Genomic DNA, 26,186 nt, shown 5'->3' with positions numbered 1-26,186 from the left:
TTTTGCTAGCTCCTGGTCTAAAGGCTTCAAAAAATCAATTACAAAATATTTTGTAGGTGATGTTGTGTATCGCAAGTTACATTTCATCATGAAGACATAGATTTGTATCATCTTCCTGTTAGCGATGCTGTGTATGACTACTTAAGGTAGTTGGGGCGCCTGGGTGGCACACTGGTTGAGTGTCTGCTTTCAGCTCAGGGCGTGATCCCGGCGTTCCAGGATCGAGCCCCACATCAGGCTTCTCTGCTATGAGCCTGCTTCTTCCTCTCCCACTCCCCCTGCTTGTGTTCCCTCTCTCGCTGGCTGTCTCTGTCTCTGTCAAATAAATAAATAAAATCTTTAAAAAAAAAAAAGGTAGTGATCACCTGGCCTGTCTATTTTAAAGCTAGACTTGGCCTCTTGAATAAGAAAGTACAGGCGTACCTCAGATATGTCACAGTTTTGGTTCCATATCACTGCAATAAAGTGAATATTGGTAAAATGAGTCAGATTAACTTTCTGGTTTCCCAGTGTACGTGAAAGTTATGTTTGCAGTCTACTGTAGTCCTTACCCGCGCAGTAGCATTGTGCCTAAAAAACAATGCACAGGGGGTGCTGGCTGGCTCATTCAGTAGAGCGTGCAACTCTTGATCTCGGGGTCATGAGTTGAAGCCCCTTGTAGGGCCTATAACTTAACTTAAAAAAAACTGCTCAGGAAGCATAAGGAACAAATTTAAATTTTAACTGCAAGGCACCAGCTTGCAGTATTGAGTAACAATACCCAATACCTTTTTAGAAGTACAGTGTTTGGCTTATATTGTATTGTGCACTGACATTCTGTATAATTCCTATTTAACTTTTGTGTTTTAGTTCTATTGTGGGGGGACTTCAGTTTGTACATGCGTATGCTGTACCATTTTTATGGGGAATGCAATACTCTGCCAATCCGCAAATGATCATTGAATAACTTTAATGAGCTAAGCTATGTGCCAGGGGCAGGGAAGTAATGGCCATCAAAGCAGAGATGGTACCGCCACTATGGGCCTTACAGTCTATTGAGGAAGACAGATTTTAAAGATTTTATTTTGTTTATTTGAGAGAGAGCACAAGCAGGGGTGAGAGGGGCAGAGGGAGAAGCAGACTCCCCACTGAGCAGGGAGCCCGATGTGGGCTCGATCCCAGGACCCTGGGATCATGACTTGAGCTGAAAGCAGATGCTCAACCAACTGAGCCACCCAGGCGCCCCTAGGAAAACAGATTTTAAATGAGTACTGGCCAGTTTGTTCTCTGGACATAATAACGGATTAATATGAGGGGAAAAGATGTAGTGGGCAGTGTTGATACTAAAGTTGAGATTGAACTAGAAAAAGGTATAGAGTGAGAATTCGGGTGAAGGGAACTTTATAAGGAAAATACTAGAACAGTTGAGATCTTAGTGTATTTCCTAAGCTGAGGAAAGACTGGTTAGCTGAACAGCACAACCAGAGAATGATAGGAGGTAAATTGACTGGTGGACACAGGACCAGGGGAGTTATGTACTCTGGGCAAGTCTGTCAGTTTCCTTTGTCTAACAGCATTTGCTCACTTTGTGTCTCTCTGTCACATTTTGGTAATTCTAGCAATATTTCCAGCTTTTACATTACTAATACATGTTATGTTATTACCATAACATATATCAGTGATTATAAGTCGCTGAAACCTCAGACAGTGGTGAGCACTTTTTAGCAATAAATAAATATTTTTTGTTTATTATTTATGTATATGCGTGTGTGTATAAACTCTTTGCCCAACATGGGGCTCGAAGTCACAACCCCACAATCAAGAGTCACGTGCTCTACCAACTGAGCCAGGTAGGCGTCCCCAAGTTCTTTTAAACGAAGGTAAGTACATTTTTTTTTAGATATAATGCTGTCGCTCACTTAATAGACTATAGTGTAAACATTTACATGCACTGGGAAAACAGAAAATTCATTTTACTTGCTTTATTGTGATACTTGCTCTATTGTGGTGGTGCAGAAGTAAACCCATAATATCTCCAAAGTATGCCTGTCTTCTCATAATATGAATGTTGTTCCCATTGACAAGGAGCTCAGCTTTTTGCTCAAGTCCAAAGGCTTGACAGACATGTCTAATGGGAGAATTCTAATATTTCACTAAACTAGAAAAATCAGGATAGACATTTGAAAATGACATGGAAACTGCCTAATGCAGGTGTCGCCCACTTTATGAAAGGCTGTGTTGGGCCATTTCACTATTACAAAAGATCTGCATTAGTACGGTAAGGGCTTTTTTTCACAAAACTGAAAATCCTCTTCAGGTTTCTTTCAGTTAGCAGAAATGGGAACTAATGTAGGTCTTTTGTAAAAGCAAAGTGGCATAACATAGTTTCAGAACCTGGGGGTTACTCTTTGCTTTGTGTCATTTCAGCACAGAAAAGAAAATTTTTCAAAGATTATTTATTTATTTATTTATCTATTTATTTATTTATTTGATAGAGAGCAAGTGAGAGGGAGGAGCAGAGAGCCCAACATGGGGCTGGATCCCAGGACCCTGAGATCATGACCTGAGCTGAAGGCAGACACTTAACTGACTGAGCCACCCAGGTGCCCCTAGCAGAGAAGTTTCATAAGAAAACTCTACTTTTGGATAGCAGGAAAATCTCTATACATATCCAAATAGTATATCTGACTAACTGATTGAAATCAGAAAGTGCCTGGGACACCTGTGTGGCTCAGTCAGTTAAGCAGCCAACTCTTGATTTCAGCTCAGGTCATGATATCGGGGTCCTGAGATTGAGTCCTGCATCAGGCTCCACACTCAGCAGGGAGTCTGCTTAAGATTCTCTCTCTCCTTCTCCCTCTGCCCCCACCCCCTGCTTGTGTTCTCTCTCTCTTAAAAAAATAAATCTTGCTTATAGAAAAAGGGAAAAAAAAGAAAGTGTCTGTCTGGGAGTGAGGAGGAAGGAATGAACTGCAACGGGCAAGAAAACTTCTAGGGAAATAAATATGTTCTGTATCTTGCTGAGGCTTGTGATCACATGATACATGCAGTTGTCAAAACTCATCTAAATACTTAAGATCTCTGCATTTAATTATACATTAATTATATCAAATTATATTATAATGGTGGTTGTCTGGAAAGACACATAAAATGCCCATGTATTGAGCAAAGTGTGGCATGGCATTGCCCCTCCCCCAAGGCAAGGGGAAGCACACATCTCTGATTGGAGATTCCAGCCAACACCTGTGGGAGCTTCTCAGCACTTTAATATATTCTGAGTTATTTCGTAAAAATTTTGATATTCCTTTTCTAATCTTTTTAGGTTAAATATGGAAGAGCTAATGATTCCCTTTTTCTCCATTGTCTTGCCCAGAAACCAACAGAATGTATGTGGGGTGTGTATATAGGACATCCTTTTTTTTTCCCCCTACCTGTTTATTTTCCCAAGTCACTTATGAATTGATATGTCAATTATTACTTTATTGTCTATCTTCTACAATAAGAATGTTGAATCTTTTATCCCTGGGACTTTTTCTGTATACGTAACTGTTCTCATGAGTATCTGCCACAGATATAATTTAATAATTATATACTGAAAGGAAAAAAGGAATTAGCTATAAGAATTGAAACAAGAGCTTCAAACTTCACCACCCAACAAGGCAAGCTCAGTGGTATTGACCGGAAAAAAAAATATCCTTTTTTTCTTCCTTTATATGGCCAGCAGCAGTCGCAACCAGTGCTGTCCAGTAAAAGTATAGGTAGACCATGTATATAATTATTTTCAATATCTTCAATGAACAAAAATGAAAACGATTATTTTGAAGAATATTTTACTTCTTTATATAATAAAATAGTTACTAAAGCATGCATTCAGTACCAAAAATTGAGATATTTTTGTGTTTTCTACATTCAAAGTTAAAAATTCATTGGACACTAAATTTTTATCAGATGTACTTGATTTGTGTTTAGATCATTACAGTTGAAAGAATAGATTCATCCTTAAAATCTTTTTTAAAAAAAAGGTTGGGGAAGGGTGCTTGGCTGGCTCAGTGGGTACAGTATGCAATTCTTGATCTCAGGGTTGTGAGTTTGAGCCCCATGTTGGGTATAGAGATTACTTAAAAATAAAATCATTAGGGGAGGAGTTAAGATGGCGGAGGAGTAGGAGACACCTTTTTCAGCCGGTCCCCCGAGTCGAGCTGGATAGGTACCAGACCAGCCTAAACAACCACGGAACCAATCTGAGATGCAGGAAGATGCATCTGGATCTCTACAAATGAACATCTCCAGCGCTGAGTATTGAGGTACGAAGCGGGGAGCCATGAAACCGTGCACAGATATCGGAAGATAAATGGAAGGGGAGGGAGCCGCTGTGTTCGGGCGCCGGGAAGCGGTAGTCACTTGCATAGGAGAGCGGGCGGGGCTCGCAGACAGCACCCGCAAAACAGCAGACTGAGACTGTGAGCCGGGTGCGCGCGCCACCAGGCATCTCCCGGAACACCGGAATCCCGGTGCGCTCACTGGATCCAGACTGAGACCGGGAGCTTCCGGAGCGCGCGGGGGCGGCTGGCGGCATTAGAAACACAAAGGACAGAGACGCGCTGGGCACACATCCCGGGACGCTGCAGGGTTGAGCAGCACCAACAGTAACAGAGTTAAAGTGGCCAGAACATCAGTGGAGAACGGGCCGCAATCCCTCTGTTCTGTGACAGAGGCTGAAATTCGGCCGCTGCTGCTCTGACTCTCAGAAGAGGCATAGCAAACCGCCAGGGAAAGCTGCCAGAGAACAAAAGCCTGGAAATACCAGCTCAGAGAGTGCCCATCCCCATCCCCCCTCGCAGGGGACGCGGAGACTCTACCCAAACAGGGTTGCCTGAGTATTGGCGCGGCAGGCCCCTCCCCCAGAACACAGAAGGCAGGCTGAAAAATCAAGAAGCCCACAACCCGGGCGCCTGGGTGGCACAGTCATTGAGCGCCTGTCTTCGGCTTAGGGCATGATCCCGGCGTTACGGAAAGGAGTCCCTCATCGGGCTCCTCCGCTGGAAGCCTGCTTCTTCCTCTCCCACTCCCCTGCTTCTGTTCCCTCTCTCGCTGATGGGCTGCCACATAAATAAATAAAATCTTTAAAGAAGAAGCCCACATCCCTAAGATCCCTATAAAACAAGGGGCACGGCCTGAGACCCAGTCAATAATTTGGGCTCTGAACAACCCCGCAACCTCTCCTCCTCAGAATGACAAGAAGGAGAAGCCCCCCCGCCACCAGCAAAGAAAAGACAGTCTGTGGCCTCTGCCACAGAAATAATGGATATGGATGTAACCAAAGTATCAGAAATGGAATTCAGAGTAATGATGGTCAAAATGATGAGTAGAATTGAAAAAAGTATTAACGAAAAGGTTACTGAGAATACAGAATCCCTAAGGACAGAAATGAGAGCGAATCTGACAGAAATTAAAAATTCTATGAGCCAAATGCAGGCAAAACTAGAGGCTCTGATGGCCAGGGTCACAGAAGCAGAGGAACGGGTTAGTGAATTGGAGGATGGGTTAATAGAGGAAAAAATGAAAATAGAAGATGGTCTTAAAAAAATCCACGCCCACGAATGTAGGTTACGGGAGATTACTGACTCAATGAAACGATCCAATGTTAGAATCATCGGCATCCCCGAGGGGGTGGAGAAAAACAGGTCTAGAAGAGATATTCGAACAAATTGTAGCTGAAAACTTCCCTAATCTAGCGAGGGAAACAAACATTCGTGTCCAAGAGGCAGAGAGGACCCCTCCCAAGCTCAACCACGACAAACCTACGCCACGTCACGTCATAGTGCATTTCGCAAATATTAGATCCAAGGATAGAGTATTGAAAGCGGCCAGGGCAAAGAAATTTCTCACGTACCAAGGCAAAGGCATCAAAATTACGTCACACCTGTCTACACAGACCTGGAATGAGAGAAGGGGTTGGGGGAGCATATTTAAAGCTCTTTCAGAGAAAAACATGCAGCCAAGGATCCTTTATCCAGCAAGGCTGTCATTCAGAATTGATGGAGAAATAAAGACATTTCAGAATCACCAGTCACTAACCAATTTTGTAACCACGAAACCAGCCCTACAGGAGATATTACGGGGGGTTCTATAAAAGTAAAAAGGCCCCAAGAGTGATACAGAACAGAAAGTCACAGCCAATACAAACAAAGACTTTACTGGCAACATGGCATCATTAAAATCATATCTCTCAGTAATCAGTCTTAATGTAAATGGTTTGAACCATCCCATAAACGCCACAGGGTTGCAGATTGGATAAAAAGAAATGACCCATCCATTTGCTGTCTACAAGAGACTCATTTCGAACCCAAAGATGCATTCGGACTGAGAGAGGATGGAGTACCATCTTTCACGCAAATGGACCTCAAAAGAAAGCTGGGGTAGCAATTCTCATACCAGATAAATTGGATTTTAAACTACAGACTATAGTTAGAGACACAGAAGGGCACTATATTATTCTTAAAGGAAGTATTCAACAAGTGGATATGACAATTATAAATATATATGCCCCCAACAGGGGAGTAGCAAGATACACAAGCCAACTCTTAACCAGAATAAAGAGACATATAAATAAAAATACATTAATAGTAGGGGACCTCAACACTCCACTACCAGAAATAGACAGAACACCCTGGCAAAAACTAAGCAAAGAATCAAAGGCTTTGAATGCCATACTCGACGAGTTGGACCTCATAGATATATATAGAACACTACACCCCAGAACCAAAGAATACTCATTCTATTCTAATGCCCATGGAACATTCTCAAGAATAGACCATGTTCTGTGACACAAAACAGGTCTCAACCGATACCAAAAGACTGAAATTATCCCCTATATATTCTCAGACCACAATGCTCTGAAAATGGAACTCAACCACAAGGAAAAATTTGGAAGAAACTCAAACACTTGGAGACTAAGAACCATCCTGCTCAAGAATGACTCGATAAACCAGGAAATCAAAAATCAAATTAAACAATTTATGGAGACCAATGAGAATGAAAATACAACAGTCCAAAACCTATGGGATACTGCAAAGGCAGTCCTAAGGGGGGAAATACATAGCCATCCAAGCCTCACTCAAAAGAATAGAAAAATCTAAAATGCAGTTTTTATATTCTCACCTCAAGAAGCTGGAACAGCAACAGAGGGACAGGCCTAATCCACGCACGAGGAAGCAGTTGACCAAAATTAGAGCTGAAATCAATCAAGCAGAAACCAGAAGTACAGTAGAGCAGATCAACAGGACTAGAAGCTGGTTCTTTGAGAGAATCAATAAAATTGACAGACCACTGGCAAGACTTATCCAAAAAAAAAGAGAAAGGACCCAGATTATTAAAATTATGAATGAAAAAGGAGAGGTCATGACGAACGCCATTGAAATTGGAAGGATTACTAGAAATTTTTATCAACAGCTATATGCCAATAAACTAAGCAATCTGGAAGAGATGGAATCCTTCCTGGAAACCTATAAACTACCAAGATTGAAACCTGAAGAAATTGATTTCTTAAACAGGCCAATTAATTATGAAGAAATTGAGTCAGTGGTAAACAACCTTCCAAATAACAAAACTCCAGGCCCGGACGGTTTTCCTGGGGAATTCTACCAAACGTTCAAGGAAGAAATAATACCTATTCTCCTAAAGCTATTTCAAAAAATAGAAACAGAAGGAAAGCTGCCAAACTCATTCTATGAGGCCAATATTACCTTGATCCCCAAACCAGGCAAAGACCCCCTCAAAAAGGAGAATTACAGACCGATTTCCCTAATGAATATGGACGCCAAAATCCTCAACAAGATACTTGCTAATAGAATCCAACAGTACATTAAAAGGATTATCCATCACGATCAAGTGGGATTCATACCTGGGATGCAAGCGTGGTTCAATATTCGCAAATCAATCAGCGTGATACATCATATCAACAAGAAAAGATTCAGGAACCATATGATCCTCTCAATCGATGCCGAAAAAGCATTTGACAAAATACAGCATCCTTTCCTGATTAAAACACTTCAGAGTGTAGGGATAGAGGGTACGTTCCTCAATCTTATAAAAACCATCTATGAAAAGCCTACAGCAAATATCATTCTCAATGGGGAAAAGCTGGAAGCCTTTCCCTTAAGATCAGGAGCACGGCAAGGATGCCCACTCTCGCCACTATGATTCAACATAGTACTAGAAGTCCTTGCAACAGCAATCAGACAACAAAAAGGGATAAAAGGTATCCACATTGGCAAAGAAGTCAAAATGTCTCTCTTTGTAGATGACATGATGCTCTATATGGAAAACCCAAAAGAAGCCACTCCCAAACTCTTAGAAGTTATAGAGCAATTCAGTAACATGGCGGGATACAAAATCAATGCTCAGGGGCGCCTGGGTGGCACAGCGGTTAAGCGTCTGCCTTGGGCTCAGGGCGTGATCCCGGCGTTGTGGGATCGAGCCCCACATCAGGCTCCTCCACTATGAGCCTGCTTCTTTCTCTCCCACTCCCCCTGCTTGTGTTCCCTCTCTCGCTGGCTGTCTCTATCTCTGTCAAATAAATAAAATCTTAAAAAAAAAAATCAATGCTCAGAAATCAGTTGCATTTCTATACACGAATAATGAGACCGAAGAAAGAGAAATTAGGGAATCCATCCCATTTACAATAGCACCAAAAACCATACGTTACCTTGGAATTAACCAGAGACGTAAAGGACCTATATTCTAGAAGCTATAAATCACTCTTGAAAGACATTGAGGAAGACATAAAAAGATGGAAAGATATTCCATGCTCATGGATCGGAAGAATTAACATAGTTAAAATGTCCATGCTACCCAGAGCAATCTACACTTTCAATGTTATCCCGATCAAAATACCGAGGACATTTTTCAAAGAACTGGAACAAATAGTCCTTAAATTTGTACGGAAACAGAAAAGGCCCCGAATCTCCAAGGAACTGTTGAAAAGGAAAAACAAAGCTGGGGGCATCACAATGCCGGATTTCGAGCTGTACTACAAAGCTGTGATCACAAAGACAGCATGGTACTGGCACAAAAACAGACACATAGACCAATGGAACAGAATAGAGAGCCCAGAAATGGACCCTCGGCTCTTTGGGCAACTAATATTTGATAAAGCAGGAAAAAACATCCGGTGGGAAAAAGACAGTCTCTTCAATAAATGGTGCTAGGAAAATTGGACAGCTACATGCAAAAGAATGAAACTTGACCACTATCTCACACCATACACAAAAATAAACTCCAAGTGGATGAAAGACCTCGATGTGAGACAGGAATCCATCAAAATTCTAGAGGAGAACATAGGCAGCAACCTCTACAACATCAGCCAAAGCAACCTTTTTCATGATACATCCCCAAAGGCAAGAGAAACAAAAGATAAAATGAATTTATGGGACTTCATCAAGATTAAAAGTTTCTGCACAGCCAAGGAAACAGAAAAACTAAGAGGCAGCCCATGGAATGGGAGAAGATATTTGCAAATGACACTACAGATAAAGGACTGGTATCCAAGATCTACAAAGAACTTCTCAAACTCAATACACGAGAAACAAATAAACAAATCAAAAAATGGGCAGAAGATATGAACAGACACTTTTCCAATGAAGACATACAAATGGCTAACAGACACATAAAAAATGTTCAAAGTCATTAGCCATCAAGGAAATTCAAATCAAAACCACACTGAGATACCACCTTACTCCAGTTAGAATGGCAAAAATAGACAAGGCAAGAAACAACAATTGTTGGAGAGGATGTGGAGAAAAGGGATCCCTCCTACATTGTTGGTGGGAATGCAAGTTGGTACAGCCACTCTGGAAAACAGTGTGGAGGTCCCTTAGAAAGTTAAAAATTGAGCTACCCTATGATCCAGCCATTGCACTACTGGGTGTTTACCCCAAAGATACAGACGTAGTGAAGAGAAGGGCCATATCCACCCCAATGTTCATAGCAGCAGTGTCCACAATAGCTAAATCGTGGAAGGAGCCGAGATGCCCTTCAACAGATGACTGGATTAAGAAGTTGTGGTCCATATATACAATGGAATATTACTCAGCTATCGGAAAGAACGAGTTCTCAACATTTGCTACAACATGGAGGGCACTGGAGGAGATAATGCTTAGTGAAATAAGTCAAGCAGAGAAAGACAACTATCATATGATTTCTCTCATCTATGGAACATAAGAACTAGGATGATCGGTAGGGGAAGAAAGGGATAAAGAAAGGGGGGGTAATCAGAAGGGGGAATGAAACATGAGAGACTATGGACTATGAGAAACAAACTGAGGGCCTCAGAGGGGAGAGGGGTGGGGGAATGGGATAGACCAGTGATGGGTAGTAAGGAGGGCACGTATTGCATGGTGCACTGGGTGTTATACGCAACTAATTAATCATCGAGCCTTACATCGGAAACCAGGGATGTACTGTATGGTGACTAACCTAATATAATAAAAAAATCATTAAAAAAAAAAAAGATGGTCAACAGAAATAAATAAATAAATAAAATAAAATCATTAAAAAAATAGATTCCGATATATAAATTTTTCCACAGATATGTCACCTAAAAACTCCTAGTAAGACATCTGATACATAATGGTTCTCAGTTAATGACAGTTGATATTAATAATCTTTTGTACACCATACTGTTGTAGTAGCTCTCATGCATGTCATCTACACAGAAAAAGTAATCGATCCTATAGAATCATTACTAATCAATATTTTTAATTAATTAATATGAACCCAACTCCAAGTAAGCTGATCTCCAGAGGGATGGAGGTGGCCCTATCCACTTAAATTCCTAAGCTGCTCTGAAATGATCTTGGTTCACACAGTGCATCATTCAAGCAGATTTCACCCTCAGCTGCATCATTCAAGCAGATTTCACCCTCAGCTCTGCAGGATGGTGGCCTGGGATCTGTCCCATGATAAGTCCTTGTTAATGCCCTTTTTCAGAGATTCTGCTTTAGGTTCTGCCTGCACAATACAGAGTCCTGAGGTCAGAGCCTGATTGTGCTTCTGGTTCCTCTAACAGGAGCTGGAGTGGGCCAGAGAATGCTCTTCTGTATGTCAGGTTCCTGTTACGTGTACATGGGGTAGAATTGCTGCATAATCTTATTAATTTTATTGCCTTCACAAAAGAAGAATCACATTACTTGAGGCCTAAGTGTGTGTACCTGTGACATGAAACCATGACTCTCCAGATCACATCTCTGTATAGGTTTCGCTGATGGTTTAGTAAAGTCTCCTCCTCTTTGGTGAAGTCCACAGGCACATCATTGAAGGTCATGAATTTTAAACTATCACATATGTGCTGACTTTAATAAAGTAACATTGCCATCAGCCTTCACTGGCGGATTAAGATGGGAGACCCAATGGCAGTAGAAGGTTTCAAGGTCTCTTCATTTTCCCCCAAGGCATAGTGTTCCTTGTGTGAACCAGGCTAATGTGCCATCTTAAACAAATCCTCCCTTTTTTTTTTTTTTTTGAAGATTTTATTTGAGAGAGAGCATGACTGTGAGCACTAGCAAGGGGAGGGGCAGGGGGAGAAGCAGACTCCCTGCTGAGCAATGAGCCCAGCACAGGTTTCGGATCATGACCCGAACTGAAGGCAGCAGACACCCAACTGACTGAGCCCCCCAGGTGTCCCTTGGACAATCCTCCTTGGGGACCATTCTGTGACTTCAGCTCTTCTTGCTCACAGCAACCCCCAAATTATTTCCCCTTTGTTTAACCACACCCTTAAGTATACCTTCAGGGCATCATATCTCCTGCCCTGGAGATATGATGGCATACTTCCATTGTGAAACGTTCTCCTCTTGTGTGGTACCCCAGAATGTACTCCCAGCCTCTAGGGCTATAATAACACATCTTAAGGTTCGTGGGGTTGGGGAGACCTTTTTGTCTTGTGACTACCCAAGGCACACTTCTGTCTGTGACTCCCCTTAGTAAACCATTTCTCATCAAACTACACTTGTCTGCCTTCTTTGGTCTCCCATCTCTTTTGGCCTTTGCAGTTTGTTTTGCATATGCCTTTCAGAAAACAGTCCTAAATATTCTTCTCTCTTTTGATAACTCATGGTTGATATACTTCAGTCCTGGCTTTAATGAAACCTCCAGCACATAAACTTAATACAAATCTAGAAGCTCTTGTCCAATTTTCTTCTTGCAGCAAACTCCTGAGAAAAGAGACATCTGTATGCGCCGATGAATACATAAACTGAGGAATGCACACTTTCAGCCTCATTATGTCAAAGCATCTACCAAAATACCATGCAGTCACCATTACAAAATGCAAATACTGAGATTATTTGATATTCTCTCATCATTCTGATAGGCTCTACTTTGTGAGAAAATTCAGCAGGGCTCAGAGTGGCTCTGTTCCTTTAGGAAGCTGTGGAAACAGGTCTACCTAGAAGGAAATGTATGTTATCTGGTGGATGTACTATGTCATTTTTGTTGAAGGACAAGCTTTTCTTACCTGAGAAGAACCTGTTAAACAGTCATCTTTTCTGCCTCTATCTTTGTTTCAAGAAAGAACATGTCCTTAGAAGGAAAACCTAGGAGAAAAGAAAGAAGGCTGAACACCAGAGATGACTATAATTGCCACATTCACCTGACTGGAATTCATCCCATTCTAGCTTGAAATTCCCGAATCTCTCTCTGTGTTCAAGTAAACCCACACAAACAGACACTACTGCATACAGTGCCGCAGTAGTCCTTTCTCACATGTAGCCAGAGAAGGGCATTGTGAGCCATGCTGCCCTTCAAGAAGAGAGTCATGGTGTTTAATTTCATAGTCACTTTTTTCATCAACTCCTCAATATCATTACTAAATCGTTGACATAGCCAAACTCTTCAAATCTATTGTACTGTCTTTTGGGATGTTAAAGTTTGTAACAAATTCAAATGAACCTCACTATTTTTAACTCCTTTAACCTACATTTATTTCTACAATTTCTTGTATTCTCTCTTACTGTCAAACAAGAAATGCAGCATAAAACCAAACAATAATTCAGCACGATATTTTGGTAGAAAAAACATCCACTATGATAGGAACAGTAAAATCACTATGTTTATAAAGTGATATTTTTTTTATTTTCCACACTTGGAAAAGATTGAGATTTTCCGTAGGTAGAACATTAGCACCAAGTGATAGATATTTGAGATAAGGGACATTTTCCAAAGCCAAACAATGTATCTCGTGAGATATTCTCAGTGTGATGAATTTGGGGATATACTAAACCTACCTTGAAACTTGTCACTTCACAATTCCCACAAGTATTCATTCCCACATATATAAATGGATGTTGAGTTTTTAAAACAATTCCATGAAACAAAAGGAATCCCTTTAGGATTATAGGAGATGGAATTATAGATTAGGATTATAGCAGAAGGAATCCATCATCCTGCTGGAAAGAAAGAAACAGGGCAGGAGGATTATGAATACACTGGAAATGGTGAGAATCCTAGTCAGCATGGGAATGCTCTTTCTATTTTGAGATGGGTAGGATCAATTAATGAGTCTCAGGAATCTTTGAAGCATCATTCACCTGTTCCCCGACAAGCAAGAAACCATGTTGAATGGGAACTCTTTGTGAGCACGTGGAAAAAGACTTCAGTGAATGCTCGCGCCTTTAGAAAGACGGGAGAACTCAAAATGGAGAGCTTACGGGGATTGGGAATACGGAAAAAGCTTCCTTTCTCTGCAAAAGAAAACCTGACATGGAGACAGACGTTCTGGGTTTAATCTGTACAGAAAAACCCATCTATCTGACTCTAAATATTTTGTACTGGAAAACCAGCACCCAAGAGAAAGCCTTCACTTGCAGTGACAATGGGAAGGACTTCCATGATCAGTCTTACTTCAAAGAACATATGACAGCTCATGATGGAGAAGAAAGTCTATGGAAGCAAGGAAGGTGATGAGACACCTGTTATTTCATGAGTGCATGAAGAAACTTGCCTGCTAATAGGTTTCTGAGTGTAAGGAACATGATAAAAATACTCCCATGTTGTGCAAACCTTTACATACACGTGTGAATTGACACAAGAGGAACCCTATAAATGTAAGGAAGTGGGAAAGCCTTTATTACATCTTCCAATTTTAAGAGACGCACAAAATCGGATACTGGTAAGAGTACTTTTGTATGTAAGGAATGTGGAAAGCTATAAAAAGTTCCTCATGTCTTAATCACATTTGAAATCACACTCGAATAAACTACTACCAACGTAAGGAATGTGGGAAAGCCTGTACTGCATTCTCAAAACATACTGAACATACAGAAGCTCACACTGGAGAGAAGCCGTTTAAATGTGACACGTCACTACTTTCTCATGTTTTATTAATCCTCTCAACTCACAATGGAGAGAAACTTTGTAGTGTGTGTAGGAAAGCATTTGCCAGTTTTGACTTTATCACTCACGTACTTACACTGGAGAGAGATGCTGTGAGTGAAGAAATGCAGGAAAGCTTTTATCGATGTCTCAAAAGTAGCAAGACCTTTAAGAATTCATACTGGAGAAAACCCCTGTAAATGTGAAGAATGTGGGAAAACCTTCATTAGTAGTTTTTCTCTTAGTAAACATTAAAACATTGCACTCTGGAGAAGTACTTTGAGTGTAAGGAATCCAGAAAACCCTTCCAAGATTATTCATCTTTTAATCCCATTTGAATTCAAACTGGATTAAAACCCTGTGTGTATAAAGCATGTGGGAGGGCCTACGATGCATCCTCAAGCTTCACTGAACATAACAAAATGACAGAAGAGAAGCCTTTAAAAGATTTATTTATTTTAGATAGGGCAGGGGAGGGACAGAGGGAGAGGAAAAGGGAAAAAATCCCAAGCAGATTCCTTGCTGAGCGTGGAGCCCGACACAGGACTTGATCCCAAGACCCATGAGCTCACAACCTGAGCTGAAACCAGGAGTCAGGCACTCAACCACCTGAGCCACCCAGGCGCCCTGAGACGCCTTCAAAATATAACAAATGCGGGAAACCTTTGCCACTTAAATCCTATTTACCTTAGAATCACATTGGAGAAAAGGTATAATGTTGGGGGAAGGCATATGCCTGTTGTTCGTGCTTTATCACTTACAGACATACTCACACTAGAGAGAAGCCTTTCAATATAAGGAATGCATAAAACCCTTCCCTTTTTCCTGAAGACTAACTTAAACATGTAAGAATTCATACAGGAGGGAAACCCTATAAATGACAGATTTCTCCGTGATGTAGCCTTTCAAAACATAAACACATGCAAAGAAACCCAGAACGTAAACATTTTGAGAAAGTCTTCCAATTACTCCAATTAATATTAGATACATGAAAATTCACCCTTATGAATGTTAAAACTGTGGTACAACCAGCAGTTCTCCCCAGTTCCTTTAACTGTCACGAAAGCACCCTGGAGAGTAATTCCATCAGTGTAAGGAATGTGCTAAAGCCTCAGTACTCCCCCCTGACTTTGAAGATACAAAAGGAAAACTGGAGGAATGGTCTCCATGTGTAAAGAATGTAGTAAACCCATCACTCTCCTGAAAACCCAATATGCTAGCTCTCACAGTGAAGCCATTCTATTAAGAAGCATCTGGAGCACTTTACTGCTTCCTCAGTGAAATAAATTCCTTAAATGTGGTAGATCCTGCAGTGCAGAGAATCTTCTATATGATATGTGGGAAAACTTCATCTCTCCTGAATTCCTCAGTGTTCACTCATGATCTCACTGTGCAATATGTTCCATTGGTGTAAGATATTTTTTTTTTAAGATTTTATTTATTTGACAGAGGCAGCGAGAGAGGGAACACAAGCAGGGGGAGTGGGAGAGGAAGAAGTAGGCTCTCAGTGGAGGAGCCTGATGCAGGACTTGATCCCAGAACTCCAGGATCATGCCCTGAGCCAAGGGCAGATGCTTAACGACTGAGACACCCAGGTGCCCCTGGTGTAAGATATTTATCATTTTACATTAGATAATTCCTCATCCTTAATAAACACAAGGAGACTCACACTCAAGAGAAACTACGGAATACTGGAAATGATACTGAGTCAGAATCTTAGGTTCTGCTGGGGCGCCTGGGTAGTTGTTGTTTGGGCGTCCAACTCTTGGTTTCCGCTCGGGTCATGATCTCATGGGTCTCGGGATTGAGCCTCGCATAGGGCTCCGCACTCAGCAGGGAGTCTGCTTGGAGATTCTCTACCACTGCCTCCCCCCACCACCACCACTGCTCGTGCTCGCTCGCTCACTCTCTCACATCTTTTTAAAAACAAGAATCTTATGTCTGTTGACAGGCATTAGCCTTATGGGTACTTGTAAGATCTCTTTTAGAAATTTATCATGTCCCAACCTTTTCTGGGGGCATGATGTATCTTTGCCCTGATAGGCCTGGCCAGGCCAGTCTAGTTCCTGCATCTTCCACGTTGCAACCTGCCCAAAAGTGAACCTACATGATTCATGCGTCCTTAATCTGTTAATCTTCCATATGCTTTTGTGATAGTCTTTTTATACATTCTGGATGTGGAGTTGTGTTTTTTAAAAGATTTTATTTAAGAGAGAGAACACAGTGGCGGGTGAGGGGAGGCAAAGGCAGAGGGAGAAGCAGACTCCCCGCTGACCAGGGAGCCCAGGGTGGGGATGGATCCCAAGACCCCAAAATCATGACCCAAGCCGAAGGCACACTCTAAACTGACTGAGCCACCCAGGTACCCCATGGAATTTATCTATTTGAAATCACACTTTATTTTTTTTTAAGATTTTATTTATTTATTCGACAGAGATAGAGACAGCCAGTGAGAGAGGTAACACAAGCAGGGGGAGTGGGAGAGGAAGAAGCAGGCTCATAGCGGAGGAGCCTGATGTGGGGCTTGATCCCATAACGCTGGGATCACGCCCTGAGCCGAAGGCAGACGGTTGACCGCTGTGCCACCCAGGCGCCCCTGAAATCACACTTTAAAATCCTTTTCTTTCACAACATTACTCCATAATATAACATAGTTACTAATAAATATGGATTTATATCTTACATCTTTTTTTCCAGTATTTATTTCCCCCTAATTCATGAACCAGTATATTGCCCCTAGCCCATCGACCTCATATTTAAGCCTTTATTTCCCCTTATTTCTTTTTATGTTGGACACAGTGGTAAACTCTAATCACTGATTCCTTGTGTTTTCAGTGTAATGATATTTTTGTAAATCTTTCATATTTTTTTTTAAAGCAATGACACTGGGCATTCTTCCCTCATTCAGGTATGGTTCTGAACTTGTTTGCTGTGAGTGGGTTGTCTTTGTAGAATTAATAAAAATCTTCTAAAACGCTGGGTAAGTTACACATTTCATCAAGACTTGTGTGCACCATTAAATATATTCTGTGCATCAGCCGAAATACCTATTTTGTTATGGTAGAGAGTCACACTTAATGGCACAAAATTATTATTATATAGGCAAAGAAGCATTTTTGAAATGTTACCTGGTTTTCCTACCTTGCCTTAAAAAGTCCCTTCAAACACTTGATTATATACAGGCTTTATAATTTACTTCATAAGTACAATCTGTTTTAAAACACTGAACTCTTTCTTTTTTAAGATTTTATTTATTTGAGAGAGACAGAGATCAAGTGGGGGGAGAGGGAGAAGATGACTCCTTGCTAAGCAGGGAGCCTGATGCAGGGATTCATCCCAGGACCCACAAGACCATGACCCAAGCCAGAGTCAGAGGCGTAACTGATGGAGCCACCCAGGTGCCCAAAACACTGAACTCTTTAATCCTCAAAGAACGTATTTTAGTATGTGGGGTGGGGTACTGGATCCAGCCACTTCTTCCTCCCCCCCCCCCAGGAAAAGATGGCTATATGATTCAGTACCACTTATAAACTCTTCTTGGCCTGGTTCAAATGAATTTGAAATACCAACTTTATAAATTCCTGTTTCAGGCTCTAGACACTTCTGTGCTAATAATATATTTGCTTATGCTAATATCACACTTCTGATTTAGTGCTATTGTAAATCTTAATATTTAGAGGTAAATATATAAAGGTTGCTAATGTTTGTTGCATTTACCATTATAGATGCTCACTTGGGGGTATTTCCTGTGGTGATAGCATGTTTACCTAATGCTTTACCAATGTGATCATTGCCTCTTTGCATTATGTCTGCACATTTGAGTAATCTCTCCCCCAGTCTTTACAGGTTTCCATTAGTAGGTAAAGTCCTTCACCTGTCAGCTCAGCTTTTAATAGCTTTTTAACGGCTATTTAATGCTCTGCTGGTTGTCTGCAGGTAACTGGGCCTACCATTTGGGTCTCTACATGTCAAGGAGCAACTGACTCTTTCAGACTTTATAGACTGTTTTCATAGATAAAAACTGTCTCATGTCAGGTCCCTGGACTGATAGTTTTGCCTCCAGAATCATAGTGGGGTTGAGGCCAGGTTACATGGCTGCTGCTGGGTCTGCATTGGGAGTCTGTGGTACACAATCCCATTACCAGGTCCCTCCAAAACCTTGGGCAGTAGGGCTGACATTAGGACATGGGATCGCTTCAGGGTCCACAGATGGCAGGGCTATTTTTCCATGTGGAAAGGGATGGCTTTCTTTTTTTTTTTTTTTTTTAAGATTTTATTTATTTATTCGACAGAGATAGAGACAGCCAGCGAGAGAGGGAACACGAGCAGAGGGAGTGGAAGAGGAAGAAGCAGGCTCATAGCGGAGGAGCCTGATGTGGGGCTCGATCCCATAACGCCAGGATCACGCCCTGAGCCGAAGGCAGACGCCTAACCGCTGTGCCACCCAGGCGCCCCTAGGGATGGCTTTCTTACAAGGCATGCATGATTGGCCCCAGAACACAGCTGAGAGGGGCTGCAGCCATGTCACCGAGCTGCCTTAGGGTCCACATCCATGACTGAGTTCTGCAGGTCTGCCTCAGGGGCACTGATAGGCGAGTCTCCCCTCAAGTCTCTAGGTAAGGATGTTGCCTCCTAGATAATGACCAGTGTCTGGTGGTGGGTTATGGGCTGCTTTAAGGTCTGTAGTCAGAAAGGTCAGCAGGCCTCCTTCCAGGGACACAGAGGGACACATGTCCTTCTTATGCCTACATGGGAAAGAAGAGCTGAGAGGCTGGAGCTGGGTCACAGGCTGGCTGTTCAGCGTCTGCATCTCATAGTGAGGTCAGCAGGCCTGTTCCCTGAGGCACAGGTGGACGTGACTCCTATCACAGCCTGAAGGATGATCCTGTCAAGGCCAAATGGGGCTGTAGCCCAGTCCATATGGGAACATGGACCATAGTAAGCAAGCCTGCCACCAGGGCACAGGTTGCCTTCTCACACATCACTACAGAGATGAAAGGCAAGATTGTCTTTTCAGTAAATGGTCCAGGTAATTTCAGTATCTAAGCAGTAGTAAGCAAGAGATAACTAGACATACAGTGATACCACATATTAAAATATAATTCAGATGGAGTAAATAAACATAAAATATAATTCAGATGGAGTAAATAAACATAAAAGAATAAACATAAAAATAAACAAAAAAAAATTCAGATGGAGGTAACAGTATATAAAACACAAGGTAAAATATCTGCATACATGACAAAATTATAAATCTGGCTCGCACAAAATTAAGAATTCCTTTTCATTAAGAAAACATGGGGGAAAAAAACTTCTGGCAGTTTTTCACATCAATATACCACTTTGTTATCCACTAACAGAGATTATCAGCACATCTGTTTGATTTATCTCATGCAGTATTTAGTAATGCTATTACTGCAAATCCAAGCAGTTAGATAAGGACAACTTGCAGTATGGACCTCACCCATGTAACTCAGGGGCTCACTCTCATTCAACTATAACAAGTAATGCTAGGTAGGACATTGTTATGCTAGGTAGGACATGTAGGATTTGACATGACTAACGATGTCACCTGAGGCCAGTGTATACACTGCAACACACACAAAGCAGTGAACAGTACGCCCATACCCAAGAGAATCACACTGTAACCCAATTGCCTCCAAACACATATATACCACATATATGCCGAGGTCACTTCTGATCAGGATTTATCGTTAACCTTTAGAGTTTACTACCCTGGTTTCATTAACCCCCAAAGGAAGTGACATTAAGCAGCTGCAGCCTCCATGGCTACCCACAATATATCTAAGGCTAATCAAGTGTCTTTTTTTTTTAAAGATTTTATTTATTTATTCGACAGAGATGGAGACAGCCAGCAAGAGAGGGAACACAAGCAGGAGGAGTGGGAGAGGAAGAAGCAGGCTCATAGCGGAGGAGCCTGATGTGGGGCTCGATCCCATAACGCCGGGATCACGCCCTGAGCCGAAGGCAGACGCTTAACCGCTGTACCACCCAGGCGCCCCTCAAGTGTCTTAAGTATAACCAATGTGTTAACTCAAAATTGAAACAAGGTTGTGATGGTTTCTGTCACTATCCAAAGGCCACTTTCAGGAACTACCAGTGATGGCATTAAGTACATCAGAGTATCAGGACCTGCCATATTCACAGGGTTTTCTCCTTCACAGCATACACAAGGATAAGAAACTAACCAGGAAGTCACATGCCAGCTGCAGTTGTTCCTCAACAAAGACAAACATGGTTGTTCTTCCAGGCTGTGGTGATCTAAGAACAAAGAAAATATTCTCCATTCCTAGCCTTTCCACGAACTGCCAACATTAGAGGTATTTCCTTCCCTAGTGCTGGGCATCTTGCTCTCCTTCTACGGCCATGACATCAGGGTGTATAGCCACACCATTCCTAAAGTCTTTCCTGAGCCAAAAGGACCAAGTATGAGAGAGGGGACAGAAAATTTAGAAATCTATATCCCCCAGCTTAGTCAGCATGAGGCACTGTAGATGGATTCCATGAGCTGTGAACTAATTACAGTGGTCACCATCTTCAAAGTATTAGACAAGGTCAATACAATTAGAGAATCCAGGTGGTTTTGAACAGCATTAAGTCTAAGCTGGTAGTCCTGTGTGGGGCCAGGCTGCAACCATACGTAAAAACCGAACTGGACTAGCATGGATACCTGAGGAAAGAATGCCAGATCGTTCCCCAAAATGGTCAGGGCAGAGTGACACATGTTGAAAACAGAGCTACAAAACCAGCCTGTTAGCTGAGTTCCACGTCTCCCGCATTTACAACTTCACAATGTCATTCCAGCAAGGGTTGTAGAATATCCTGATTGTTTTCCTACATTGCTTAACTTCGTAGAGCATCCAATAACTGAGTTGTTTCATGTACTCAGAATCAGTGAAACACTTGTAGGCTTTGCCACATTCCTCATACTCACATGGTATCCCTCCAGTGTGGCTTTTTTCATGTTTCTGAAATTGAGGCTTTCCCACATTTATTACGTATGTAAGTCTTCTATCCATTGAGCATTTTTAGGTGTTTACTAAGTCACGACCATGATGTGAAGACTTTCTCACATTCTTTATGTTCACAGGGTTTCTCTCTGGCGTCAATTTTTACATACTGAGTTAGGTTTGAGTAAAACACTGAAAGCTTTCTCTCAATATGTACATTCATGGGCCTTGTCTCCAGTGTGACTTCAAATGTGTATTTAGAGATGTAGAGGTAGTGAAGAATTTCCCACTTTACTTACATAGAGGGCTTCTCTCCAGTGTGAATTATTAAATGTTGAATGAGGCTTGAGAAGTAGTGAAGACTTTCCTGCCATCCTTACATTCATAGGGTGCCTCTCCACCTGGAGTTCTCAAATGGTCATTTATGTATGAGGAAGTACTGAAGAATTCCCCACATTCACCACCTTACAGGGCTTCTCTCCACTGTGAGTTTGTAAATGTTTTTTAAGTAATGAGCACCAAGCAAAAGCTTTCCCACATTCCTTACATTGATAGGGTTTCTCTCCCGTGTGAATTGTTAAATGTCTAATTAGGCTTGAGGAAAGAGGGAAGGATTTCCCACACTCCTTGCATTCATAGGGTTTCTCTCCAGTGTGAATACTCAGATGTGCATTAAGTACTGAGGAACGACTGAGGGCTTTCCCACATTCCTTACATTTGTAGGGCTTCTCACCACTGTGAGTTTGAACATGTTTACGAAGAACTGACAGCCAAGAGAAGTGTTTCCCACATTCCTTACATTTGTATGGCTTCTCTCCAGTGTGAATTCTCAAATGTAAATTAAGTTGTGAGGAAGTTGTAAAGGCTTTCCCACATTCCTTACACTCAAAGGGCTTTTCTCCAGTGTGAATTCTCAAATGATAGTTAAGATATGAGGAACTACTGAGGGCTTTCCCACATTCCTTACATTTATAAGGCTTTTCACCTGTGTGAGTCCGAACATGATCATGAAAGGCTGACAGCCAAGAGAAGTGTTTCCCACATTCCTTACATTTATAGGGCTTCTCTCCAGTGTGAATTCTCAAATGTACATAAAGGCAAGAGGAAGTATTGAAAGCTTTTCCACATTCACTACACAGAAATGGTTTTGTTCCAGTGTGAAGTTGAATGATGTGTTTATTGAGGCTTTTCAAATCTGTGCAAGTCTTCCCACATTCCTTACATTCATAGGCTTTTTTAACAGTGTGTGTTTGCACATGCTCAGGATGGCTGGGTGGGGGAACTGAAGTTCTTTTAAATTGCTTCCATTCATCAAAATCTCCTCCACTGTGAATTCTTGTGTGTGCCTGAAAGCGTGAATGACTAACGAACATCTTCCTGCAGTCACTGCATTCAAAAGACTTCTCTGCCACGCTGGTTCTCTCATACATGGTATGTGGAGTCAGGCTGAAGACTTTACCACACTGATTAAATTCAGAAAGCTTCTCTCTAGTAGAGCTTTTATTTTTCAGAGTATGGGAGCCATTGGCATACTGATTATGCTCAAAAGTGTTCTTTCTATTTTCAGTTCTCATCCGTGGCTTAAGGATTAAGTGTGTCCTTGAGACTTTCCCGCTTTGCTGATAGTCAGAGTGTTCTGCGACACGGTGGGTCCCTTCCTGTAGATGGAGGGATGAAAGATGACTATAGGATTTTCAGATTCATTATAGATTTCAACCCTTATCAACCTAAAAGCATTATTATGATGATTACACTTAGCATTTTCATTACATAAACACAATTCCTGTTGATTTCATTCAAGTGAAATGAGGGAACCCCTCTGACAAAAACTGATGCCATCTACTCTGCTCTTACTAACATTCCATTAAAATTTCATTAAAATATTTAGACTTAATCCCTCATTACGTATGTGGGACTGTGTACCTGTGGTATCTAGGAAGCAATAATTTTCAAAATAGATTTACATTAACCCCCCATATCATAATCAGAGTATCTCTGAAGTGCTTTCTCTTGGTAAATGACATTTGTCTCAAATATCTCCCATTTGCACTGATTTTATAATGTTTTTTGAATGTGGAAAAAAGGAAATAATCACAACTAAACCTTACTTTTTTAATTTTTCTGGCTGTTTTTCCTTCCAAAGAATCGTGGTGAGATGCTGACCCTTTGGCTTGATGTTGCATTTCCCATTCTGAAATAAAAACAAAAAACGAAAAACAAAAACAAACAAATTTAAGCACACAAACAAATGACAGGTTAAACAATTTTAAAAAGAAAAGTCTTGTTTTTTTTTATTTTTATGTTAAAAATGGTAAGAAAGAAAGAAAGAAAGAAAGAAAGAAAGAAAGAAAGAAAGAAAGAAAGACAGAAAGACAGAAAAGAAAGAAAGAAAGAAAGATTTCAGCAATTTGTATATGGGAAAACTTTGACACTAAGTGTGGATGGTCAAAATTTGGTGGTTTACTAAAACAATAACTTCCTAAAAATTAAATATGATGGTTAGCAGTAACAGAATATCAAGGAAGACAACTGGGAAACCTCTGGACACGGAGGATATAACAAAACAGTACAGAACTAGGTCATTTTGTGACATCATAGATTTTTTTAAAAAATATTTTATTTATTTATTAGAGAGAAAGCATGAGAGGGGAGAGGGTCAGAGGGAGAAGCAGACTCCCTGCCTAGTGGGGAGCCCCACATGGCTCTCAATCCCAGGACTCCAGGACCATAACCCAAGCCTAAGGCAGTCGCCCAACCAACTAAGACACCCAGGTGCCCTGACATCGTAGGAATTTTAAGTAACAGAGTGAGGGACGTTCAAGATATCCAAAAACATCAGAGACAAATGGCATCAGACCCCTGAGACAAATCATATCCTAAAAATTTACACATTAGTTTCAAACATACTATACATCACTTTGACCACATGACATTCTTCTCATTCACCAGTGAAGTTTCTAACTCACCTTGGAAAACTCTCTTCTCCACTGTCCTCAGCTCTTGTTGTTCCAACCAAGTGATCAGCTTAGGTTTCGGCAGTTGATATCCTATCCACAGGGAAAGGTACATTAGTAGGAGAGGCTCATGCAAGTGATGACAAAGCTTCTGATAAACCCGAGATTATATTTGTAATGAAACCAGTGAAATTGTTACAGAAGGACAAACAAGGGAAACGTCCCTTTCTCTGGCAAAAAGATTAGTTATGCCTGACCCGCAGAAACCAATTTCAAATGTATGTACATATTACAGAGCATAAAGGCATTTATTCAAATAGGGAATAAAGGAGATGAGAAAAAGAGATCTTCCTTCTGATGGGGAAGCCACTAGAGCAATGGTGCTCAAATGCTGGAGTGCATCACAATTATCAGGATGGCTAACTGAACAGAGAAGATAGAACAACAACCTTAGCTTTATAATACAGAATGTCAACAGCAGAGTCTGAAAATGTAAATTCCTAACAGAGTGATGGTGTTGCTGTTAGCCCCAGGGCCACATTTACAGAAACAGATTAAAACCCATTACTGTAGGGAAGGGGTGCCTTGGTGGCTCAGTCGGTTAAGCATCTGCCTTCACCTCAGGTCATGATCTCAGGCTCCTGGATCAAGCCCCGTATCAGACTCCCTGATCAGCAGGAAGTCTGCTTCTCCCTCTCCCTTAGCTCCTCACCCCTGTTTGTCCTTGCTCTCTCTCTAATAAATAAAATCTTTAAATAAATAAACCATTAGTGTAGAGAAGATGCATCTCTGATTGCCTATTATGTTCAGATTAGGCATCACCAATGCTGGAACATATTAAGTATGTGATACATATCTGTTTCCTGAGAAGTTACAAGGAATGGTAGCAGCCCTACCTACTGCTACCAGGTTCTGGTAGTTTTCCAGCATCACATGTCTATATAGGCTTCTCTGAGTAAGGTCCAGTAGTATCCACTCCTCCTGGATGAAGTCCACTGCCACATCATTGAAGGTCACTGTAATCTAAACCATAACACCCACGTTGGCTTGAGACAAGAAACATCACCAAAGTTCATGGGAGAAATGTGGACAGGAGATTCAATATCTATGCAGGGTTATGGGCTTTCTCATTATCTTCCCATGGTTCTATGCTCCTAGGTACACTTCTCTTGATCTAGACTCACTCACTACTCATCTCCACTCATGGCTTTAATGGCATCCTTCAAACATGACCTTATGACAACATAACCACGATAACAGCTCTTATTTCCCTCTACTGTAACATACATCTGAGCACACTACAGAACCTTCAAAAACAGCACAGAATGACTGAATCCTTTAAGAAAAGAACACTTAAACCTTACCATGTCAGAGCAAGCAGCAAGGCGGAAACCTGTACTTGGTATCTATGAGCTTCAGGATTGCTTACTGAAATACTGAGATTTGTTTCAGGGTAATTCCTTTTTGATATGAGAGTTTCCACTTCCAGGTAAAATGCAACTGAGGATTCAGTCCTTGTATGGGGCTTTATTTGCTTTAGGAAGCTCAGGACACAGGTGTGCCTAGAAGGAATGTATCCACCTGGCGGATGTAAGGACGGCATTTTTCTGATTGATATGGTTACTACTTACCTGATTGTCATTTTTCAGCCAGCCAGCCACCATCCTTTCTGCCTCTGTGTTTTCTTCATGAAGGGAGAAAGGATTCCTAGAAATACCTTGGAGAAAAGAAAGTACAATTCTGAATACAGATTGACCCTATTTCCCAGAATCACCCACCAGAAAGTCATTCCATCCTAGTCTGAGATTCCCATATATCCCTGCACACTCAAGAAATCTTGCATACATACACAACACTGCCAGAGTATACCTGTCTCACCTGAAGCCAGGAAAGGGACCTGGTAGCCATGAGG

General features: G+C 41.4%; 2 protein-coding genes across 2 annotated transcripts in view; one reads left to right on the top strand and one right to left on the bottom strand.

The window, feature by feature from the left end:
- LOC123777604 (uncharacterized) overlaps nucleotides 1–26,186 on the top strand; it is a 54,430-nt gene that overhangs the window by 5,066 nt on the left and 23,178 nt on the right. The gene's annotated exons all lie outside the window — the stretch shown is intronic.
- LOC123777640 (zinc finger protein 426-like) lies at nucleotides 21,743–25,938 on the bottom strand. The gene is made up of 5 exons (XM_045774405.2): nucleotides 25,906–25,938; nucleotides 25,171–25,297; nucleotides 24,287–24,367; nucleotides 23,429–23,511; nucleotides 21,743–22,978 (listed from the first exon to the last, which is right to left on the bottom strand). Exons 1-5 carry the CDS (start codon nucleotides 25,936–25,938, stop codon nucleotides 21,743–21,745), a joined length of 1,560 nt encoding a protein of 519 aa, XP_045630361.2.

Source organism: Ursus americanus, chromosome 14 (assembly GCF_024610735.1).
Source record: "Ursus americanus isolate L20-20 chromosome 14, mUrsAme1.1.p, whole genome shotgun sequence".
In the NCBI taxonomy this organism is placed as follows: Eukaryota; Metazoa; Chordata; class Mammalia; order Carnivora; family Ursidae; genus Ursus; species Ursus americanus.
This window is presented reverse-complemented; position numbering and strand designations above follow the sequence as displayed.

Excerpts from the sequence above, each read along its gene's own strand:
- LOC123777640 (XM_045774405.2), bottom strand. The coding sequence starts at position 25,938 with ATGGTGGCTGGCTGGCTGAAAAATGACAATCAG. Across the intron at positions 25,298-25,905 it reads GGCTGAAAAATGACAATCAG|ATTACAGTGACCTTCAATGA; the intron begins GTAAGTAGTAAC and ends GTTATGGTTTAG. Across the intron at positions 23,512-24,286 it reads GGAGAAGAGAGTTTTCCAAG|AATGGGAAATGCAACATCAA; the intron begins GTGAGTTAGAAA and ends TTTTTATTTCAG.